Genomic DNA, 17211 nt, shown 5'->3' with positions numbered 1-17211 from the left:
AGCTCACATTTTTCAAGCCAGTCATTTTTCTCTCTGAACCTATAGTGCATTTTAAAGAGGAAGTCAGGTATTTTACTAAAAAAGAAATTTTCACCTTTGTTAAGAGCTAGACTGCCCTCTTGGAGTAACAAAGGCCTGACATCCTCATAAAAAGATTGCTGCAATGTAAAACAGGGTCTCTTTTCTTCCATATTGGGAAGTGATTGAGTTTTTCCCCTACCAGCCAAGTTGCAAAAGCAAAAAGGTGGCAATCATCCTTGCTTACCTCATCTCAGGGGGCATCCAGTCCTTTTCAGCTGACAAAACATAGTGGGAGGAACCCCACTCAACCAATGAGAAGGAATTACTTCCTCCTTTGCATCTGTCACACTCCAGGTATTGAGCAGAGTTGTCAGAGGAGCAGAGCATCCACAGCACTTGCTGGCTCCCTGTAGATCTGCATGTCCCAGATCTCTTAAAATTTTTGTCTTGTACTAGTGTTTGCTTTCACAGGGTAGGTGTTAAACAGCTTTGTCTATTACGAGGACTCAAGGACAGTCCTGGGATGCTCCTGCACATTACTCAGGGAAGCCCTGGGAGTGCTACGCAAAGGGTGTGAGGAACTGTGCCTTCTTGCTCTTGGGCTCATGAGAAGACATGAGGTAAGGCTCTGCTCTCACTGCACGAGGGTGGACAGAGGCATCCCCTGTCTGACAAGATCACACCTCTACACTATAACCCTAATACTGAGCCTGCAGAGGGACAGGTGATAATTGCCTTTCCTTAAGAAAAGGATCCAGGCAGAAGATCAGGCTAACGTAGATGGAGAGAAATAGTCATATTTTGTGATTACATCCTCACCAGCTGGTGCTTTGAATTAGTTTGGCCAAAACACTTGGACATCGCTTCTGGGAGCAAGAGGCAGAATTGCTTAATGAAATTTTTTCTGTTGTTCCTCCCACCTTTTTTGATATAATTGCCCTTGAGCAGTGCTCTCACTGGAATACGTTACAAGAGGGGAAATGAAACTTTGGCACTACTATGTTTAAAATAAAATGTGAGGTGGCCATCAAAGCACCTCAGCTGACAAGGACAGCAGGGGAGCATCAAGGACAAGAACATTTCAGTATTTGCTGGAGACATGATCTTAGTTACCTGGTTCTCATGTGTCAGTTGTATGTACACACCCTCTCAGGAGATAGAAGTGAGATGAAAGGGAGATAGGGTGCTTTGAGAAAACCAAGTTGAGCATTGACAGCTGTGTAAGATGTACTAGCAGATAGTGTGCCCTAAACCAGGCCCCTTCTGCAGCCTTGTAATCCCAGAAAAAACTGAAATAATAACAATTAAACCAAAGTTCTTGAAACACTGTATGAGGGCAAATATCTTCTAACAAGTGCACAAGAGAACTGCAGTTCTGAAAACCACACACATCTAAAACTTGTTTTATGTTTATAGGGTAAGGTAGAAATAGTTTCAAGAGATATTTGTTTTACATTTAGAAGTCACAGAAATTAGTCTGCTGGCGGTGTTGTGATGTTTTAGGCTAAGTTTGTATGCTTCTGACTTGGAAAGTCAGGATTTACCTGTAAGCAGCAGGAAAAACTGGGTTGAGTATGAAGCAGTGGGTTCAGTTACCAAATCTAACGTGGTTTGGCCAACAAGGCCTGAGGAATACTGAAAATGTCCTAATGATTATTCACTCAGTGATCACAAAGCACACACAAGATAAGCAAGCACGGGTTGCTCATGCTATGGCCCAACCCCAGCATGCTGCTAGGAGCAGTACAGATAACACTCAGCTGTGTTCCCACAGAAGCTTTATTGAGTATGTAGATACAGGAGTCACCATTTGTCTGCAAGCAGAAGGATCAGATCTTTGCCATGGCAATATCTCCTATGACAGAAGCTCCAGAGCATTCTGAGGTGTTTTATTGCACCAAGAGATACATACATTGTATTTCCAGAGGTCACGTTTCAGAGGAAACATCAGTATTCCCTTTATAGGTTCTTTTTTACATCTTCAACTGCTGTCTGTAAATGAGGGCAGCTTTAACCATTCAATAGAGGTCCATCTTACTGCAACAGTGTCTCTACCTAGTCCTCTAGGTACATAACAGACCTCTGGAATCAGAAGAGCTATATGGCTTGGTGGAAAGCTCTTCTCCATTCCAGCCTGGGAAAAAGAAGCCAAACTAAGATTTTATGATGCAATCCAGATAACCTCTTTCAGTTTCACTTCGGTCACATATTGGCAATTTTTCAGGTCTTTGCCCCAGTGACCTTCAGAACAACCTAGACCAATGTGGTTTTGAAGTAAAAAAAAAAAAAAAAAAAAAAAAAAAAAAGAAAATTGGGCTTTCAACTAGGGTAGAAGAATACAAGAGATGTGAACACATGGACAACACACTCTAGGTCAAGCCCTTACCAGGCCAAATATTCCCATGACCCTACAATAATAAAATTATTATTATAATTAAGGGCTAATTTAAGGAATGTACAGTATTTACAGCCATTAACACTAGACAGAAGATACTAAGTAATAGAGGAACAAAGTAAAGGCAGATTAGGACAGAGCTAGGAGGAGGTTCCCAGGCTCTTTCCTATTGTGCTGAGGAGTGTGTTCATTTCCTCTGGTACCTTGAGTAGCAAATGCCACTCAGGGCCTACCTAGATGTTCTCATGACAAGAATCCCTGGAGAGAGGCTATCTCCAGCACAAGGTTAGAGAAGTTCTACCGTCTTGTTCCACTCAAGGTCTACAGCATCTTATAAAGAAAGCTCATAGCAGCTGATGGGCCTGTCTCCCAGCTTAGCAGGAGTCAATAATGCTCTCTGTTCCCATGGATGTAGGAATTAGTCAAAATCAGTTGTCTTAGATTACATGAATGAATCTCAGAAGAGTAGAGTGCTTTCTGTAACATCAGAACAAGTCACATTCAGTCCTCAGGCCAGTTCATTTCAGTTCAGGTATGAGCTGAGACCAACTAATATCTGTTCCTAAATTTTCATCCTCAAGACCAGGAAAGCTGATATCTAGAAGGATTTTGCTGAGACTGTCATTCATGGTGTCCAGGATAAGGCCCTCCATGAGTGACCGGTTTTCAGTAAAGCCAGAGGCTGTCAGTTCAACAGAGGATTGCTTGGAAGCGTCACGAATAAACGCTGGAGAGCTCGTGAGGGGCACATGGACCATGTCACTGGATTCTGTATTGAGCAGTTCCCGAGGAGAATCAAAGAGAGGATTTTTAAGGGGTGTGCTGTTAAAACCCAGCAAGTCCTGGTTGTCCTGGAGGGGTGTGAATGGCAGCTGAAGGGTTTTCACTGGACTGAAGTCCAGCTCATGACTTCCCTTGGCTAAGGAAGCAGACTTCCAGGGGTCAAGGCCCTCTAGTGATGGGGTAGTAGTGGCTGAGACTTTGCTGGGAGTGGAAGAAACCGGCAATTTGCTGAACATGTCCTTGACTGGTGTTTTAAAGGCCCCCTCTTCTCCCTGTGAGCAGCTGAGCTGCGATACCTTCTCAAGGGGCTGGTTTTCCTGCGGGAAGGGACGGTCTGCCCCTAACCGGAAAGGGTCAAAGCCGCTGCTTTCTGGCAAAACAAGGACAGGTTCTTCTGAACAAGGCAGTGCTAGGTGTTGTTTCCTTCTGGATCTGCCCACTTCCCGCCTTTCCCTCCTCTTTATAACTAAAGAGTCAGAAACTGCCTTAGATGGGGACTTCAGTGTGGTGAATTGTTTCCTCTCCTTTGTGGATGAGTCTGGGAGGAACAAGCTTGGCTCTTCCTTGACTGTTACGGTTGAGGCAAATGGGGACAGCCAATCACCCAGCTGAGAGCCTTCTTCCTCCTTTATACAGGCACCCTCAGGGAAAGAAGACAATTCCTCACCAGGCTGTGAGCTGTTGTGCTGTACGGAATGGGTTGGGGAAAATAAACCTTCGTCACTTTGACCTTCCTCCTTGACAGCAGCCGTGGGTAAGGAGGGTGACTCTTCTGCAGACAGTGACATCTACAATGAAACAGAGGTGACATGCAGTCAGTAAGCAAGGCTTTAACCTACCCAAAAATCCAAACAACAGTGGAAAGAAAAGAAAGACTGGCGTTTAAGGTCAGCAGAAAGAGTAAGAGGAAGCAGTAACCATAACAGACCAAGACTGATCTCTGCGAAGTTGATAGAAAGAAGCCTAAAGATCACATGGAAAGGATTCTAAGTGTCTGAAAGTCATACCCTCCAGAGCACTCCTGCTCTGAGGAACTTCTAGGAGTGCAGGCAGAAGGAGAGCTGAATATTTCTGGAAAAAATATAACCCCTTTGATTTCTTCTTACATTATCTAAATGGGAATAACAAAATTAATGAGGACAGCTTTCCCAGAAACCAAGGAAAAGGAAGAGAAAAAAAAATGAGGTTATCAAAAGAAAAAGAGCACAGGAGAAAGATCAATCATAGCTGGAGAGAACATAAAGCAGCAGGCATTCAAAGGAAAATAGGATTATGGTTAGACAGGACAGAAGAAGCTACAGCTTTACAATGTCTAAGCATACAAGAGCAGTCAGTGAGATGCCAAGAAAAAGATCTGTTTAAGAACTGTTTTTCTTGAGCCCAGAATAACTGGGAACTTCACAGAATTAGCAAACAGCAGATAGGAAATCCTCTGGGAAGAGATTACATGAAATACATACTCTTTCAGAAGTTCCTTATTGTTACATGTCTATAGAACTATAAAAAATATGAATGTTTTAGGGTCAGAACAAAGCCATTCCTCCCATTCTTCTTTCTTCACATCCGAGCAGTAGAGAAAAATTGTCTTGACCAAGCCATAGAGTCCCCTCCTCTAGTGAATTACAGAAACATCCTTAGAGCAAATAAACTAGTAGGTAGTAGTCAGCCTAGAGACAGTGAAGGACAGCAAGAATTATCACTGGCTAGTTCCTTAATAGGAGCTTGGAGTTTTAGAGCACCTAGTAAAGATGCACAAAGCAACCATACAAAGAAAAAGTCCATTGAAGGCAAGAGAGATAGGAAAAAAAAGTAAACAAAAAATCCAGACTAAATCACCCTCCCTAAAAAAATTCCCCACACCCTCCCTAGCTCCCTCCTCACCCACCCTCCAAAAAAAAAGAAAAAAACAAAGGGAAAAAAAAAGAGAACCACGCAACCCCCCTCAAAGCTCCTCAGAAATCAAGAAACCAACCTTTGGAGCAATGCGCACGCGCTTATTGCTCTGCAAAGTCTCCGAGCTGTTAAGGGAAGCTCCCTGTGCCATGGACAGAGGAACCTTCATAGAAGGCTGCAAGACAAGAGGCTGACTCAAAGGAAACTGGATCGGAACCAGGTAGGAGTTGACACGAGGAAGCAAAGGCTTCATCTTTCGGCCTGGAAGGGAAAAGAATGGACTCACTGGCCTCTTGCCTGTCCTCTACTGCTACCTCTTGAAACCAGGCACCTTACAGAAAGTCCTTCTAGACACCCCAAAACAAACATTTGCTCAGATCACTTGCCTTCTCTGTTAATTTTAAGGATACAAATACCAAGCCAGAAGCCTCACGAACAAGCAAATAAATAATCTTTCATGCAGAGCCTACCCCTCAAGTTGGGGCTCTTACTCCATTTGAGTGCCCAATTTCCACCATCTCACCCTCTCAGACACAACAATACTGCTTTCCATTTCAAACCTAACAGTAAGGAGCATAAAAGCTGGCAAACTGGGATAACACATTCCACTTGTATTCCTAAAGGAATCTGCAAGAGTACCCCAGATTTATTGGATTGGTTCTCTGTGGTCTAGACTGATGTAGACACTTACGTGAATTCTGGGGTTCACTTTTGCTTCCCATGTTCTTCAGGGGATCTGGAAGACGACTCTTTTGTTGCTGGAGTCATTGTGAAATAAGTAAGAGGAGAAGGAGAAAAGAAAGATTAAAAGAAAAGAATCCACATTTATTCTGCTGCCTCACTGGGAACTGTGCTGCTCTAATGCAGAGAGAGCAGTTGTTAGCACCCAGCACTCAGGCTGGCTCTAGGTCTGTGCCACTTGCTGGTTTTCAGCCATGCCATCCCAAAGCCAGCTGCCCACCAAAAGCTGTGTAGGAAAAGAGACAACATGACAGATCTGTTCCAGCTGCAGACTCTACTGAGAAGTGACCTGGTTTCAGCATCCTCAGTGCCTGAGGAACAATGAATAGGATGGCTTTATTGTATATTGGATGTCTATACAAACCACAGACCAGGGAGGTGTTCAAATGGAATAGCACAGGCAACAGTGGGATCAGAATTCTGAGCAGATGGAAAGAAGGCCAGGGTTGTAGCTGTGTCAGAAAAACATTTGACTGGATGCTTGCAAATCCGTCACTGTTAAAACTGCTGAGTGCAAGAGCGACAGCCTACAGGTTCATCCTTCCAAGAGCCACAATGCAGTGGGTTCCAAAATGAAAAAGGAGCACAGAGAGATCGTATCCTCTCTGGATCTGAGCCCCAGAACAGATTTGGACTGTTGTTATGGAGATGATTTTACCAGAAATCTGTTTGGGGTTGTTCTCTGAAGCCTATTGGTGTCCTTTGCAGCCTACTTCAGCAGCAGACTTCCAAGTTGCTCAAAGCTGTCCAGCTCTACCAGCTAGAGAGACTGTACCATCTGAAGGCAGTTGACATTTGGCTAGACCCCTCTCCCCACAAAGGGTGTGCATGGAGCTGTATGAGTAGATTCAGCAGCAACCCAGTCCCCCTCCCCAAGCCTCTTGTCCTTTCCTTCAGTGACTGGCAAGAAGAGAATGGAAGATCAAGCCCCGAGCCAGAGGGTAATTCTTACTGATTCAGAGCACTCAGGCGATGTTGGTGACCCCAAGTCCAGCGGCTGGTGGCAGAAGGTATTGAGAGGGAAAAAAATTAAGATGAAGTTATCAACCAAAGAGGGGGACAAATGGGACATTTTAAAATTGTACAATCTGAGCAAACAAAAGTTAATTCTACCCACCACTGCAAAAAGCACAAGAGTATAAACACACCTATACCAGACCCCCAAGCTCTATTTCTCTGACAAATTGGTACTTCCTAAAATACCTAGCTGGGCTAGGACAATTCCATCCTGTGACTGATAGCATAGGATACGCTTATCAAACAGCATAGGAACACCTGGCTGGCCTCAGTGGAAAGCTTCTCATTAGGAATTTGAATCAGGCCCATGGAAAGAAGTTGAACAAGCTGACAACTACATTTGGCACAGAACCTGAAGAATAAACACATCCCACAGAAGCTCCAGGTCAAACACACAGCCACAGCACCTTTTCTTTCAAATGCAGAGCTTATCTATTTGTCAAGTGAAGTGACTGAAACCAGCTTCTACAAAAAGGCTGATGTCAAAGCAGCTCGACCTTACAGTTAAAATAAGGTGCATCAAGCTAGTGTGGCATTTAGAAACTGGATAGCCTGTCCTATTTTTTTTGCACGAGGCAACTCACCTTAAATACTTGGTCCAATGTTAAGCAACGGTTTGCATCAGGGTGAATAGTCCAGAAGGAGATTTTACCATTAGCAGACGTCTCACGGACAAACATATCGTGAAGAGACAGGTTGTGCCGAATGGAGTTCTGGGGAAAAAGCGGTGGGGGAGGTTGAAAAGCAGTAGTTTTGTTATCAGCACAGCAAGGCCTACCTCAAACATGGCTGCCCTAGCAGAGGGATTACTTTCCAAAGTGCAGACAATACTGAACTTTCATATTCACAGCATACCCAGCCAACCCTGTCATGTCTCTTATTCTATTTACTCTTGAGATCCCTATCCTTGCTCCAGTGATCAAACATCCCATCATCTTGTTTAAGTAGGATGAGACAAGGGATGCAAGAAGTGGTACAGTGAACATCTGGACTGAGTGTATTTGGGGTGGAATGTTTAAATGAGCTTCCATTTTGCTCTGCAGGCTGGGGAATAACTTTTCATTTTGATCCAGAAGGCATGTGACATCACCCACAGCAACTTGAGGGCCTGCTTGTTACCTTCCAACCTGGCTTAGCTACATGTTTAAAATAAGGGAAATGATCCTCAATCCAGGTATAGATGTCCTTCAGGGTCATGCGCTTCTTCTCAGTGCTGTTGATGGCAAACTGGATCATGGCCATGTAGGAGTAAGGAGGTCGTTCTGACACTGAATCCTGCCATGAGGAGGAGGCAGCAGCAGTAGGAATAGCAGCAGCAGCTTCTTCTTCAGTCTGAAAGACAGGAGTGATATATGAATGTTCACGAAGCTGACAAGAAGGCCCATGGAACATCCCTGGATCCTCCTGGTTCTGCTATTCAAATCAGTAAAGGCCAGACTCAGGTTACATAGAAATAGTGATGCCCAATTCTTGCAAGTCTTCTGATCCACGTAGATTACTTCCTTATCAAAAGTTTTAGCACACATTCTTGTATTCTCCTACTTACCTTGACTCTTTCCTGCAGAGGCATCTGATTCTCTTTCTCTGTGTCTTCCTTCACAGAAGAGGGATTTAGTCCATCGGATCTCATCTTCCCCAGCCACTGGATGTTAGTGAGACTGTTGTCCAACACGGAGCTCATTGTCTCGCCACTGCCTGTTGGGATAACAAGCCCACATAATAACCACAGAATCATTTAGGTTAAAAAAGACCTCCAAGGCCATCGAGTCCAACCTGTGGCCAAACACCACCTTGTCAACTAGACCATGGCACTGAGTGCAGCATTTAGTTGTTTCTTGAACACCTCTAGGGATGGTGACTCCAAACCTCCCTGGGCAGTCTGTTCCAATGCTTGACAACGCTTTTAGGGAAGAAATTCTTCATGTCCATCATGAACCTCACTTGGCACAGCTTGAGGCTATGCTCTCTTGTCCTGTCATTTGTTGCCTAGGAGAAGAAGCCAACCCCCACTGCCCTACAGCCTCCTTTCAGGCAGTTGTAGAGAGTGATAAGGTCCCCCCTGAGCCTCCTTTTCTCCTGGTTGAACACCCCCAGCTCCCTCAGCTCTTCCTCATCAGCCCTGTGTTCCAGACCCTTCACCAGCTCCGTTGTCCTTTTCTGGACATGCTCCAGCACCTCAATGTCTTTCCTGTTGTGAGTGGCCCAAAACTGGACACAGAACTCAAGGTGTGGCCTCACCAGTGCTGAGTACAGAGGAACAATCACTGCTCTAGTCCTGCTGGCCACAGTACTGCTGATCCAGGCCAGGATGCCACTGGCCTGGGCACCTGGGCACACACTGGCTCATGTTCAGCTGCTGTTAACCAACACTCCCAGGTCCTTTCCTGCTGGGCAGTTTTCCAGACATTCTTTCCCCGGCTTGTAGCACTGCCTGGGGTCATTGCAATGCAAGTGCAGGACCCAGCACCTGGTCTTTCACATAATTCACGCAACTGGCCTTGACCCATCAATCCAGCCTGTCAAGATCCTTCTGCAGAGCTGTCCTGCCCTCCAGCAGATCAACACTCCCAACCAACTTGGTGTCATCTGTGAACTTGCGTGTCCTTGATCCCCTCATCCAGATCATTGATTATAGATATTAAACAGGACTTGCCCCTGAGCCCTGGGGAACCCCACCAGTGACCAGTCACCAACTGGATGCAGCACCATTCAGCACCACTCTCTGGGCCCAGCCATCCAGCCAGTTTTAACCCAGTGAAGAGTGCACCTGACCAAGCCATGGGCTGCCAGCTTTTCCAGAATAATGCTATGGGAGACTGTGTCAAAGGCTTTACTGAAGTCCAGGTAGGCTACAGCCACAGCCTTCCCCTCATCATAACTCTGCTTACTCACAAGTAGCCCTGCTACCCCTTCATCTGAGCTGTCAAAAGGAAGGAACCAGTCGCACTTCTAAAAGATGGTATTGCAATACTAATATTGTGGAAAGAATTCACCTTGAATTCCTGATTTCATGCGTAGTTGCCCAGTTTCTGAAAAGAGCTTCAGCCTTAAAAACAAACACTCAAACCAGACTATTGCTGCCAACCAAAACAGGACAATGTTGATCTAGTACTTCAAGAACTGAAAGATGTAACACAAGACCTAAGTCAGAATCTCAGATGTCTTCCACCAAAAAATATATCCTCTATAATTCTTCAGATTTCACTACATATGCAAAGCTATGTAGATTATTAGAATCAAATCCATAGCTATTTTGCAATTAACAAAATATTAATAATTACTGCATACCAAGATGCAAGTGCTGCATTGGCCCATTTCACATCTCTTTGTCTGTCAGGACAAAGAAAAAAAAACCAACAAAAAACCAGGCAAAGGCTACATACTGTTGCTCTCCTGTTCCTGTCCAATCAGAGGATCAACTCCTGAATGCCAGAGTGCTGTACTGCCTGCAAGACCAGGTGTCTGTGCAACATTCTTCTCTCTTTCTTGACCATCTGCAGCCTTGATTGCTGCACTGGCTTTCTTCTCTGATGGGAGATGCTGTGATGGTGCTGGACCTGCTGAACGGGATGTGCCCCCACCGCTAATGAGAATGAACTTGTTAGGTCCATTGTTGCCACACTCTTTTCCTTTTGCTGTCAATGCCTCTATGATGCTCTGGATATCAGCATTTGTAGGGATGGCCACCACCTGCGTGTTGGGCATTGTAGGATGGTCAATTATCCTTATTCCTGCTGGGAATTTCTGCAGGCCACAGTCCCTTTTGTCTCTGGGTTGTCTGTTGTGTTGATCTTCCTGCCTGTGCTCCTGCTTAGGAGTCTTTTCATCCTGACCTCTGTTCTCATCTCGTGCTGAAGTACTGGATTCATCCTTCTGTGGGAGGGTCAGTTTCCGTCTTTTGAGAATTAAGGGCCTGCGAGGGCTGGTCCTCATTATGGATCTATACTGTCACTCTCCATTGAAAGGGAGAGGAACAAATCCTGCAAAACAAAAGGTACAACATAAAGGGGGCAGCAAATCATCTCAAGGCCTCCCACAGAGCACACATTCTCAGCAGTCGCTACAAAACTAAAAACACAAAAGGAAAATAAAATTGAAAGCATTTAATAAGGCTGACAAGGCTACTGAAAAATCATACTGTACCTCCTTTACCCACACCTTATGTAAGCAGGACAGGAGAGAGATTTGCAGAGTAGCTAATTTCCATCATAAAGTACATAATAATGAGCAAAGTGTGTATGTGCTTTACAGAAAGACTTAGCTATAATGTGACTTATGACCAGCATCAGCCAACAAGCTGGAGGGGAGGGAAGGTAGAACATAGAAATAGCAGTGCTGATTGCTGTAAGCAGCAGATTACACAACCTGCATGAAAAGGGAATTTGCAGGTGGTTTAAGATCTGGGAAGCAGATATTATCCTGCACACTACAAAGGCACACAATAAATGCAGCAGAAATAAGGTGCTTTAAAACAGACATAAAGTAAATGTGCTGCTCATTCCTTCGGCAGGTTTGTCAAGAACCAGGTAAATTCATCATCAGGCAGCATACAATTAAATGCCAAACTTTTGGACAACAGGTGATTGAGACTATAAAGTTGGAAGCAGAGGAAATAAAATTCAGAGATACTGTTTGCAGGGTAAGATGCTGTGAGAATACTGCTAATAATGCCATCAGGAATTCGGTGGAGCCTGTGTCTTTCAGCAAACTATACCAGAACAATATACAAATTGTACTTACTGTTTATCATTAGAGATGGCAAGCAGAATAGAAACAAATACCAAAAAAAGAGGCCTTTTGCATTGCTAGATTTGACGGGGTCAGCAAGCAAACGAGAAAATTTTCAGTAAGAATCCCCTGTATTGATACAAAGCAGTGTCCAGCAGATAGCAAGCTGAGCCGATGTCCTATGTACCGGGAGCAGACAGCCCTGCGATCATTCCACGCGGGTTCTGGCACCCGGCACACGCATGGCCCTTTGCGCTCTGCTCCACCCCCTCAAGGAGAGGTCCCGGTAAGACAGCGGCAAAAGAGGAATCCTCAGCCAGCCTCCAAAAGGCTGCGTTCCCTGCAGGAGCGCGTCACTTCCCAAGGACGCCTCGAGCTGCTACCACCCGTACAGGCCCGGGGGCACCGCTGTGTACGCGCAGCCCCGAGGGGACAAGGAGGGCAGCGCCAAAGGGCTCCCAGCTCCTTCTTCACCCACTGCAGCCGCTCCGCTGCCGCGCTCACCAGCAAGTTCACCTGCTCCCGCGGGGCCCTGTGCCCCGGGCCGGGCTGGGCCTAGGCGCTTCCCTCTCCCGGCCGCCCGATGCCCTAGCGCGGCCCTCCGAGGGGTGCCGACCCATGTGGGGAGATCCTGGAGGAGCGGGATGGGCGCAGGTCGCGACTCACCAGCTGCCCGGCCGGGCAGGGCCGATGGAGCGCGGCGGGCCCGGCGCTCCCAGAGCGGCCCCGGTTTGAATTTGGCGCCCGGCGCAGCGCTGGCCTGGTCACGTGCCGGCCTGCGCCAGTGAGCGGCGGCGGGGCGGGGCCAGCGGGCCGGGCCAATCGGCGTGGGGGGGCGGGGCCGAGGCGGGCCGGGCCAATCGGCGGCGGCCGCGGGGGATACGGATGCGCGGACGGGACGGAGCAGGGGCCGCTGCTGGGATCGCGTTGTCCCGCCCGCTCCGTCCCCGTCCCGGGAGAGCCGCTCCCGCCCGGCTGCGGCACTGCCGGGAGCGTCCTTCAGCCATGCCGCCCGTGGCTGGGAGCCCTGCCGTGCGCCTGGGCCGCCGGCATTGCGCTGACTCCTGGTAAAGAGCTACGGAGTTTTACCGTTTAACGTGTGTGTCACGGCTGCACGGGACTAGGAGGGACTGAACACGCTGCGACTTAGGTAAGCAGTAAGGCTGTTGCAGTCTCACACGTTTCTCATAAAATGTTCTCAAATTTCCTTGTCTGTGCTAATCTGTGATAAGTCAGGTTGGGTGAATTGAGCTAGTTGTGCCCAGGTGGCCAAGAAGGCCAGTACCATCCTGGCCTGTATCAGCAATAGTGTGGCCAGCAGGACCAGGGCAGTGATCGTTCCTCTGTATCAGCACTGGTGAGACACTTGAGTGCTGTGTCCAGTTCCGGGCCCTTCACTTCAGAAAGGACATTGAGGTGCTGGAGTGGGTCCAGAGAAGGACAACAGAGCTGGTCTGGAGCACAAGTCCTAAGAGGAGCAGCTGAGGGAGCTGGGGGTGTTCAGCCTGGAGAAAAGGAGGCTCAAGGGAGACCTTATTGCTCTCTACAATTGCCTGAAAGGAGGTTGTAGGGAGGTGGGGGTTGGTCTCTTCTCTCAGGCACCTAGTGATGGAATAAAGGCACATCATCTTAAGCTGCACCAGGGGAGGTTTAGGTTGGGCATTAGGAAGAATTTCTTCACGGGAAGACAGACATTGGAATTAGACATTGGAATGGGCTGCCCAGGGAGGTGGAGTCACTGTCCCTGAAGGTGTTTAAGGAAAGACTGGATGCAGCACTTAGTGCCATGGTTTAGCTGCCATGGTGGTGTTCGGCCATAGGTTGGACTTGATCTCAGGGGTCTTTTCCAACCTAATTGATTCTGTGATCTGTTTTCCAATGGAAAATTAAATACAATGTTACTTCAATTCAAACGTATCCATTAGGTCAAACAAACAAATCATGCAAGATCTGTAGAATACAGGAGGGAGATGTCAACTCTGTTCTGTAACAAAGAAAAAACCAAAATTTCTTGAAGTTAAAAAGTATAAGTAGTTAGCAACTAGAAAGGGAAAGAGTTCTGATTATATTGGCCCGATAGTATCTTCTTGGCATTACAAACCACAGTGAATTAAAAAAAAGAAAATAAGTTTTTTTGGTTTTTTTTTCTTTTGATAGCTGACTTGATATAGCTGGATCAGGAGGTCAGCTGCTCCCATTCCTGCAGTGCATTTCTAAATCTACCTGAAAACTGACAAAAGGTTCAAGAACTACTGTTGGGAAAAAATCTGCCTTGAGATGTGTACAGTGTGCTGTTGCATAAATGTTTTGCCTTTGTTAAAGGCTAGATCTGAGATTTCCAAACAAGTCTGTCTTCAAATCCATTTGTTTGCCTTCTACAGATTCGAGAGCACTTTAGCATCTCCTCGGGGTGCTTCCTTCTTTCTTCAATTGGCTCCAACAAGCATCATGAGGTTTCTAAGTAGTTTTACCACACCTTTTGATGCCTCCGAAGAAGAAGTGTACCTACAAGGCCAGGAAGGCACAGCTGGTTTTCCTTGAGAGGCCACGGGCAGGACCCATCCATTGTTATGAAACTCCACTGCATTCGGCCGAGAATCCCAGACGTGTGCCTACAAAACCTGTGGACCAGAACACCTCTGCTGCCTGGGTTGGTATAAATTATCTTTTCTCCAGCGTCTCACGGCAACAGGTTTCAAGTTTCTCCTGAACGTCCTAACAGAAAGTTACCTGTTCTGGATATGGAAAATCAGTAGTGCAGACCTGAATTCCCTGTATCAGCCTAAAGCATAAATAAGTGCTTGAGTTGCTTCACATTCTAAGAACAAGTACTAAGGTCTTGGTTATTTGAAGACATGAACTGTGGGCAGTCTGTACTGGTTGATGACTGTTTGTCTTCTAGAAAAAAAATTCCCATCAGGAAATCACTGTTTTCCTAGGCAACTGAAAACCCTGCACATAATAAACATTAGGGGAGATTTTTCTTATTGGCTTGCTGTTTGAAATAACTGCTGAACTCTAAATGTTACATGTTAAAGTACTGGGTGCATTGTTTAAGTCTGACACTGCTAAATTTAGAGAACATAGGTTTTCATTTCAGAATTATTTGTTCTAACCTGCCCTCTTTTCCATTCTCTGTGTTTTGAATAGTTTCTCTCCATACCAATCTTCTGATGGGTTCCTTTTCTGTTTGCAGTGTCCTAAAATCCTCCTTATGTTGTGTAATGTAAAGATTTATTTTTTTAAAGCAAACAGCTGCAGCAAAGACAGACTGTTCCTATACAACAGCAGTCATCACCTAGGGGAGCTCTGTTTAAACATTATTGCTGCTTGACTCTGCTCTTCACAAAGCAAGCTCAGGAAGTGTGGTTTCAAACCTGCATGAAACATTCCTTTGTCCCTGTTGACCTGGAGGTATTTTTGTGATGTCTTAACCTTGAAGTAGAATATCTTCAATTTTTTCCTCTTTTTTTTTTTTTTCCCCACATGCTTGAGGCAGTTCGCTCTATAGTTTCTTAATCACTAAGTAAAATAACTGCTGTGAATAAGCATTCTTTTTGCTTGGAAGAGGTGGAAACATCCACACTGGTAGCTCTTTGATTCCAAAAATACAATGATTCTAAAATTTTTTTGAAGCTACCAGCACTGAAACTGTTAGATATTTTTCCATTTGGAAACTGTGGTAGGTTTGTAACTTCTGGAGGCATCCTCTGCAGAGTGTCTGTCAACTTCCTTCAGTGGAAACTGATTTTCTGCTCCTCTCTTTTTGGCATTATCTAACCTCTTCACACCTTTTCCACTGCTAGGTTCCCACATAGGTAAAACCTACCCTACATGTTCTCTGAAGCTAGGAAGCCATATCCTTAAAACCAGGGAGTATGTTAGGTATGTGCCAGGATACAGTTATTACAGAATCACTTCTCTTTTCCTGCACAAAGGCTTTGCATTCAAACAGGTCAGCTGACAGCAGCCAATTGCCATCCTTAGTTAAATTGTACTCAGTTTTTTGAGGAACTAGGTAGTAACTTAGGAATGCTGAAGGAGATCTATAGTTACCAAAGCAAGAACTGAGTTTGGTCTGCTCTTGGGAAAAGCAAATTGGAATCTGAAATGGAGTCTGACTCTTTTGTTGATAACCAGGAAGACAAAGAACATTGTAATAAAAGGATTTCCAGGGTTTGAGTAAGAGTCCAGAATCATTCAAAGAAATACAGACTGTTGAGCTTGGACCATCTCTATTACAGAAAGTTGATTGTAGAAGTGGGTTTGGGGTGATCTGTTACTCCAGAATGCAGAAATTAACTATGTTTTGAAACAAAGCTGTTTTGGGAAGATTTTGAACACCATATTAATATAATCTAAGGGGATTGAGCTAAGTGGACATTCTTTAATCATTTCATGCTGCTCTCTCAGTTCAGCCTCTACTTCTTTAGGGAGGCTGAGGATTTAGTTCATTGAATCTATTTGAATTATGCTAAGACACAGAAAGAAGAAGGATCCATTCTGAACTTTCTTAAATCTGCAGGGGTTCCAGGAGTAGACACCACTTAGATTTCCTTTAAAACCCAAATCTTGAGTTCTTTATGAGTTGCTAGAGAATAGCTCACTTGCACCCCAACGACTTTCCAGAGAAGAGTGGCAGAACACGATGTTGAAGCTCAGAGGTATCTCTTGCATAGTAGATAACTTTGTTAGTGACTCATTTGCTTCGCTGCAGAACAGATTACCCAATGAACACAGTGAAAAATGGTGGGGAAGTAGAATCAGGTAGGCATTACTTGTCTGGAGGAAAGGGTTGGGTTTTTATTTATTATTATGTCTTTCCCTTCAGGTGTGCCCACAATTTGACACAACTAAGTCAGTGGTGTTGAAAGCATGCCAGAAGAAGCATCGTGGTCCTCACAAGCCCTATAATCATGATGCCAACCACAGTTCATTTCATGCAGGAGGAGCTTGTCGAGGAGCTGTAGCCTGCAGATTTCCTCCTTTAACTTTTGAGAATCCATCAGGACATGCAGTACCTCAGTTGGATGATCCAAATCGCCTGAGAAAGAATGCACAATGCTCTCACAACCAGCCTAAGAAAGGGACAGCAGCAAACGCCAGCATCGAGGTGAAGAGTCCAGATAACTGTGGAGAGCCTGCTCCCCAGCCTGTGGAGCAAGAAGTCCTTAGTCCACCAGATGCAGAGGCTGCACAGGCTCCTTCCCCAAGGAATGGGAGATGCAGCAACACTCTGTCACAAAGTAGTCACGCCTGGCATCCAGAAAAAGAGCTGGCGTTTGGTATTGAGCCCTGTGGGAGACGGGAGTCGGCAGCAGTACTGGTCACTGATACTCCCGAGCACGAGTATGGAATAAAGGTCACCTGGAGACGGCGGCCTCACATAATGAAGTACCTGCGGCAGCAAGGGAAACTGAGCGCTGCTGATATTCTGGTGAAAGCAAACATCGAGCTCTCGAGGAGACAGGCCCACGCCTGACCTGGCGGGAGCAGCCGCTCTGCTGCGTGCAAGGACACGCCCGAACAGACGATGTCGCTTCGGGGGCTGAACAGGAGACGTGATTTTAGCTAGGCCCGCTACTGCGCCTGGCAGAGCCTCCGTGAAACCGCGGGGGAGGGTCTTGACGGCG

At 45.9% G+C, this 17211-nt stretch overlaps 2 protein-coding genes across 4 annotated transcripts; one reads left to right on the top strand and one right to left on the bottom strand.

Annotated features, from left to right (window-relative positions):
* Window positions 1-1782: 1782 nt before the first annotated feature.
* FOXM1 (forkhead box M1) lies at window positions 1783-12332 on the bottom strand. Of its 3 annotated transcripts, none has more exons than XM_039564452.1 (9): window positions 12245-12332; window positions 10234-10830; window positions 8397-8545; window positions 7970-8182; window positions 7435-7563; window positions 6786-6830; window positions 5784-5850; window positions 5172-5353; window positions 1783-3987 (listed from the first exon to the last, which is right to left on the bottom strand). In XM_039564452.1, the coding sequence occupies exons 2-9, from the start codon at window positions 10781-10783 to the stop codon at window positions 2935-2937; spliced, it is 2388 nt and encodes a 795-aa protein (XP_039420386.1). In that variant the 5' UTR covers window positions 10784-10830; window positions 12245-12332; the 3' UTR covers window positions 1783-2934. The 3 variants fall into 3 exon arrangements, with proteins under 3 accessions (XP_039420386.1, XP_039420401.1, XP_039420393.1); XM_039564467.1 differs by lacking the exon at window positions 12245-12332 and adding an exon at window positions 12095-12175; XM_039564459.1 differs by lacking the exon at window positions 12245-12332 and adding an exon at window positions 12083-12145.
* Window positions 12333-12456: 124 nt separating this feature from the next.
* On the top strand, window positions 12457-17204 carry RHNO1 (RAD9-HUS1-RAD1 interacting nuclear orphan 1). The gene is made up of 3 exons (XM_010400938.4): window positions 12457-12728; window positions 13960-14228; window positions 16410-17204. The coding sequence occupies exons 2-3, from the start codon at window positions 14061-14063 to the stop codon at window positions 17058-17060; spliced, it is 819 nt and encodes a 272-aa protein (XP_010399240.2). The 5' UTR covers window positions 12457-12728; window positions 13960-14060; the 3' UTR covers window positions 17061-17204.
* Window positions 17205-17211: the final 7 nt, after the last annotated feature.

The sequence above is a fragment of the Corvus cornix genome, chromosome 1 (genome assembly GCF_000738735.6).
Source record: "Corvus cornix cornix isolate S_Up_H32 chromosome 1, ASM73873v5, whole genome shotgun sequence".
Taxonomy (NCBI): Eukaryota; Metazoa; Chordata; class Aves; order Passeriformes; family Corvidae; genus Corvus; species Corvus cornix.
The sequence above is the reverse complement of the archived record's forward strand: the minus strand, read 5'-3'. Positions and strand labels throughout refer to the sequence as shown.

Coding starts and splice junctions, on each gene's coding strand:
- FOXM1 (XM_039564452.1), bottom strand. CDS start 10,783: ATGAGGACCAGCCCTCGCAGGCCCTTAATTCTCAAAAGACGGAAACTG. Junction 8,183..8,396: donor CTCTGCAGGAAAGAGTCAAG/GTAAGTAGGAGA, acceptor CCTGTCTTTCAG/ACTGAAGAAGAAGCTGCTGC. Junction 7,564..7,969: donor TAGCTAAGCCAGGTTGGAAG/GTAACAAGCAGG, acceptor CTTTTTCCCCAG/AACTCCATTCGGCACAACCT.
- RHNO1 (XM_010400938.4), top strand. CDS start 14,061: ATGCCTCCGAAGAAGAAGTGTACCTACAAGGCCAGGAAGGCACAGCTG. Junction 14,229..16,409: donor AGAACACCTCTGCTGCCTGG/GTTGGTATAAAT, acceptor CTTTCCCTTCAG/GTGTGCCCACAATTTGACAC.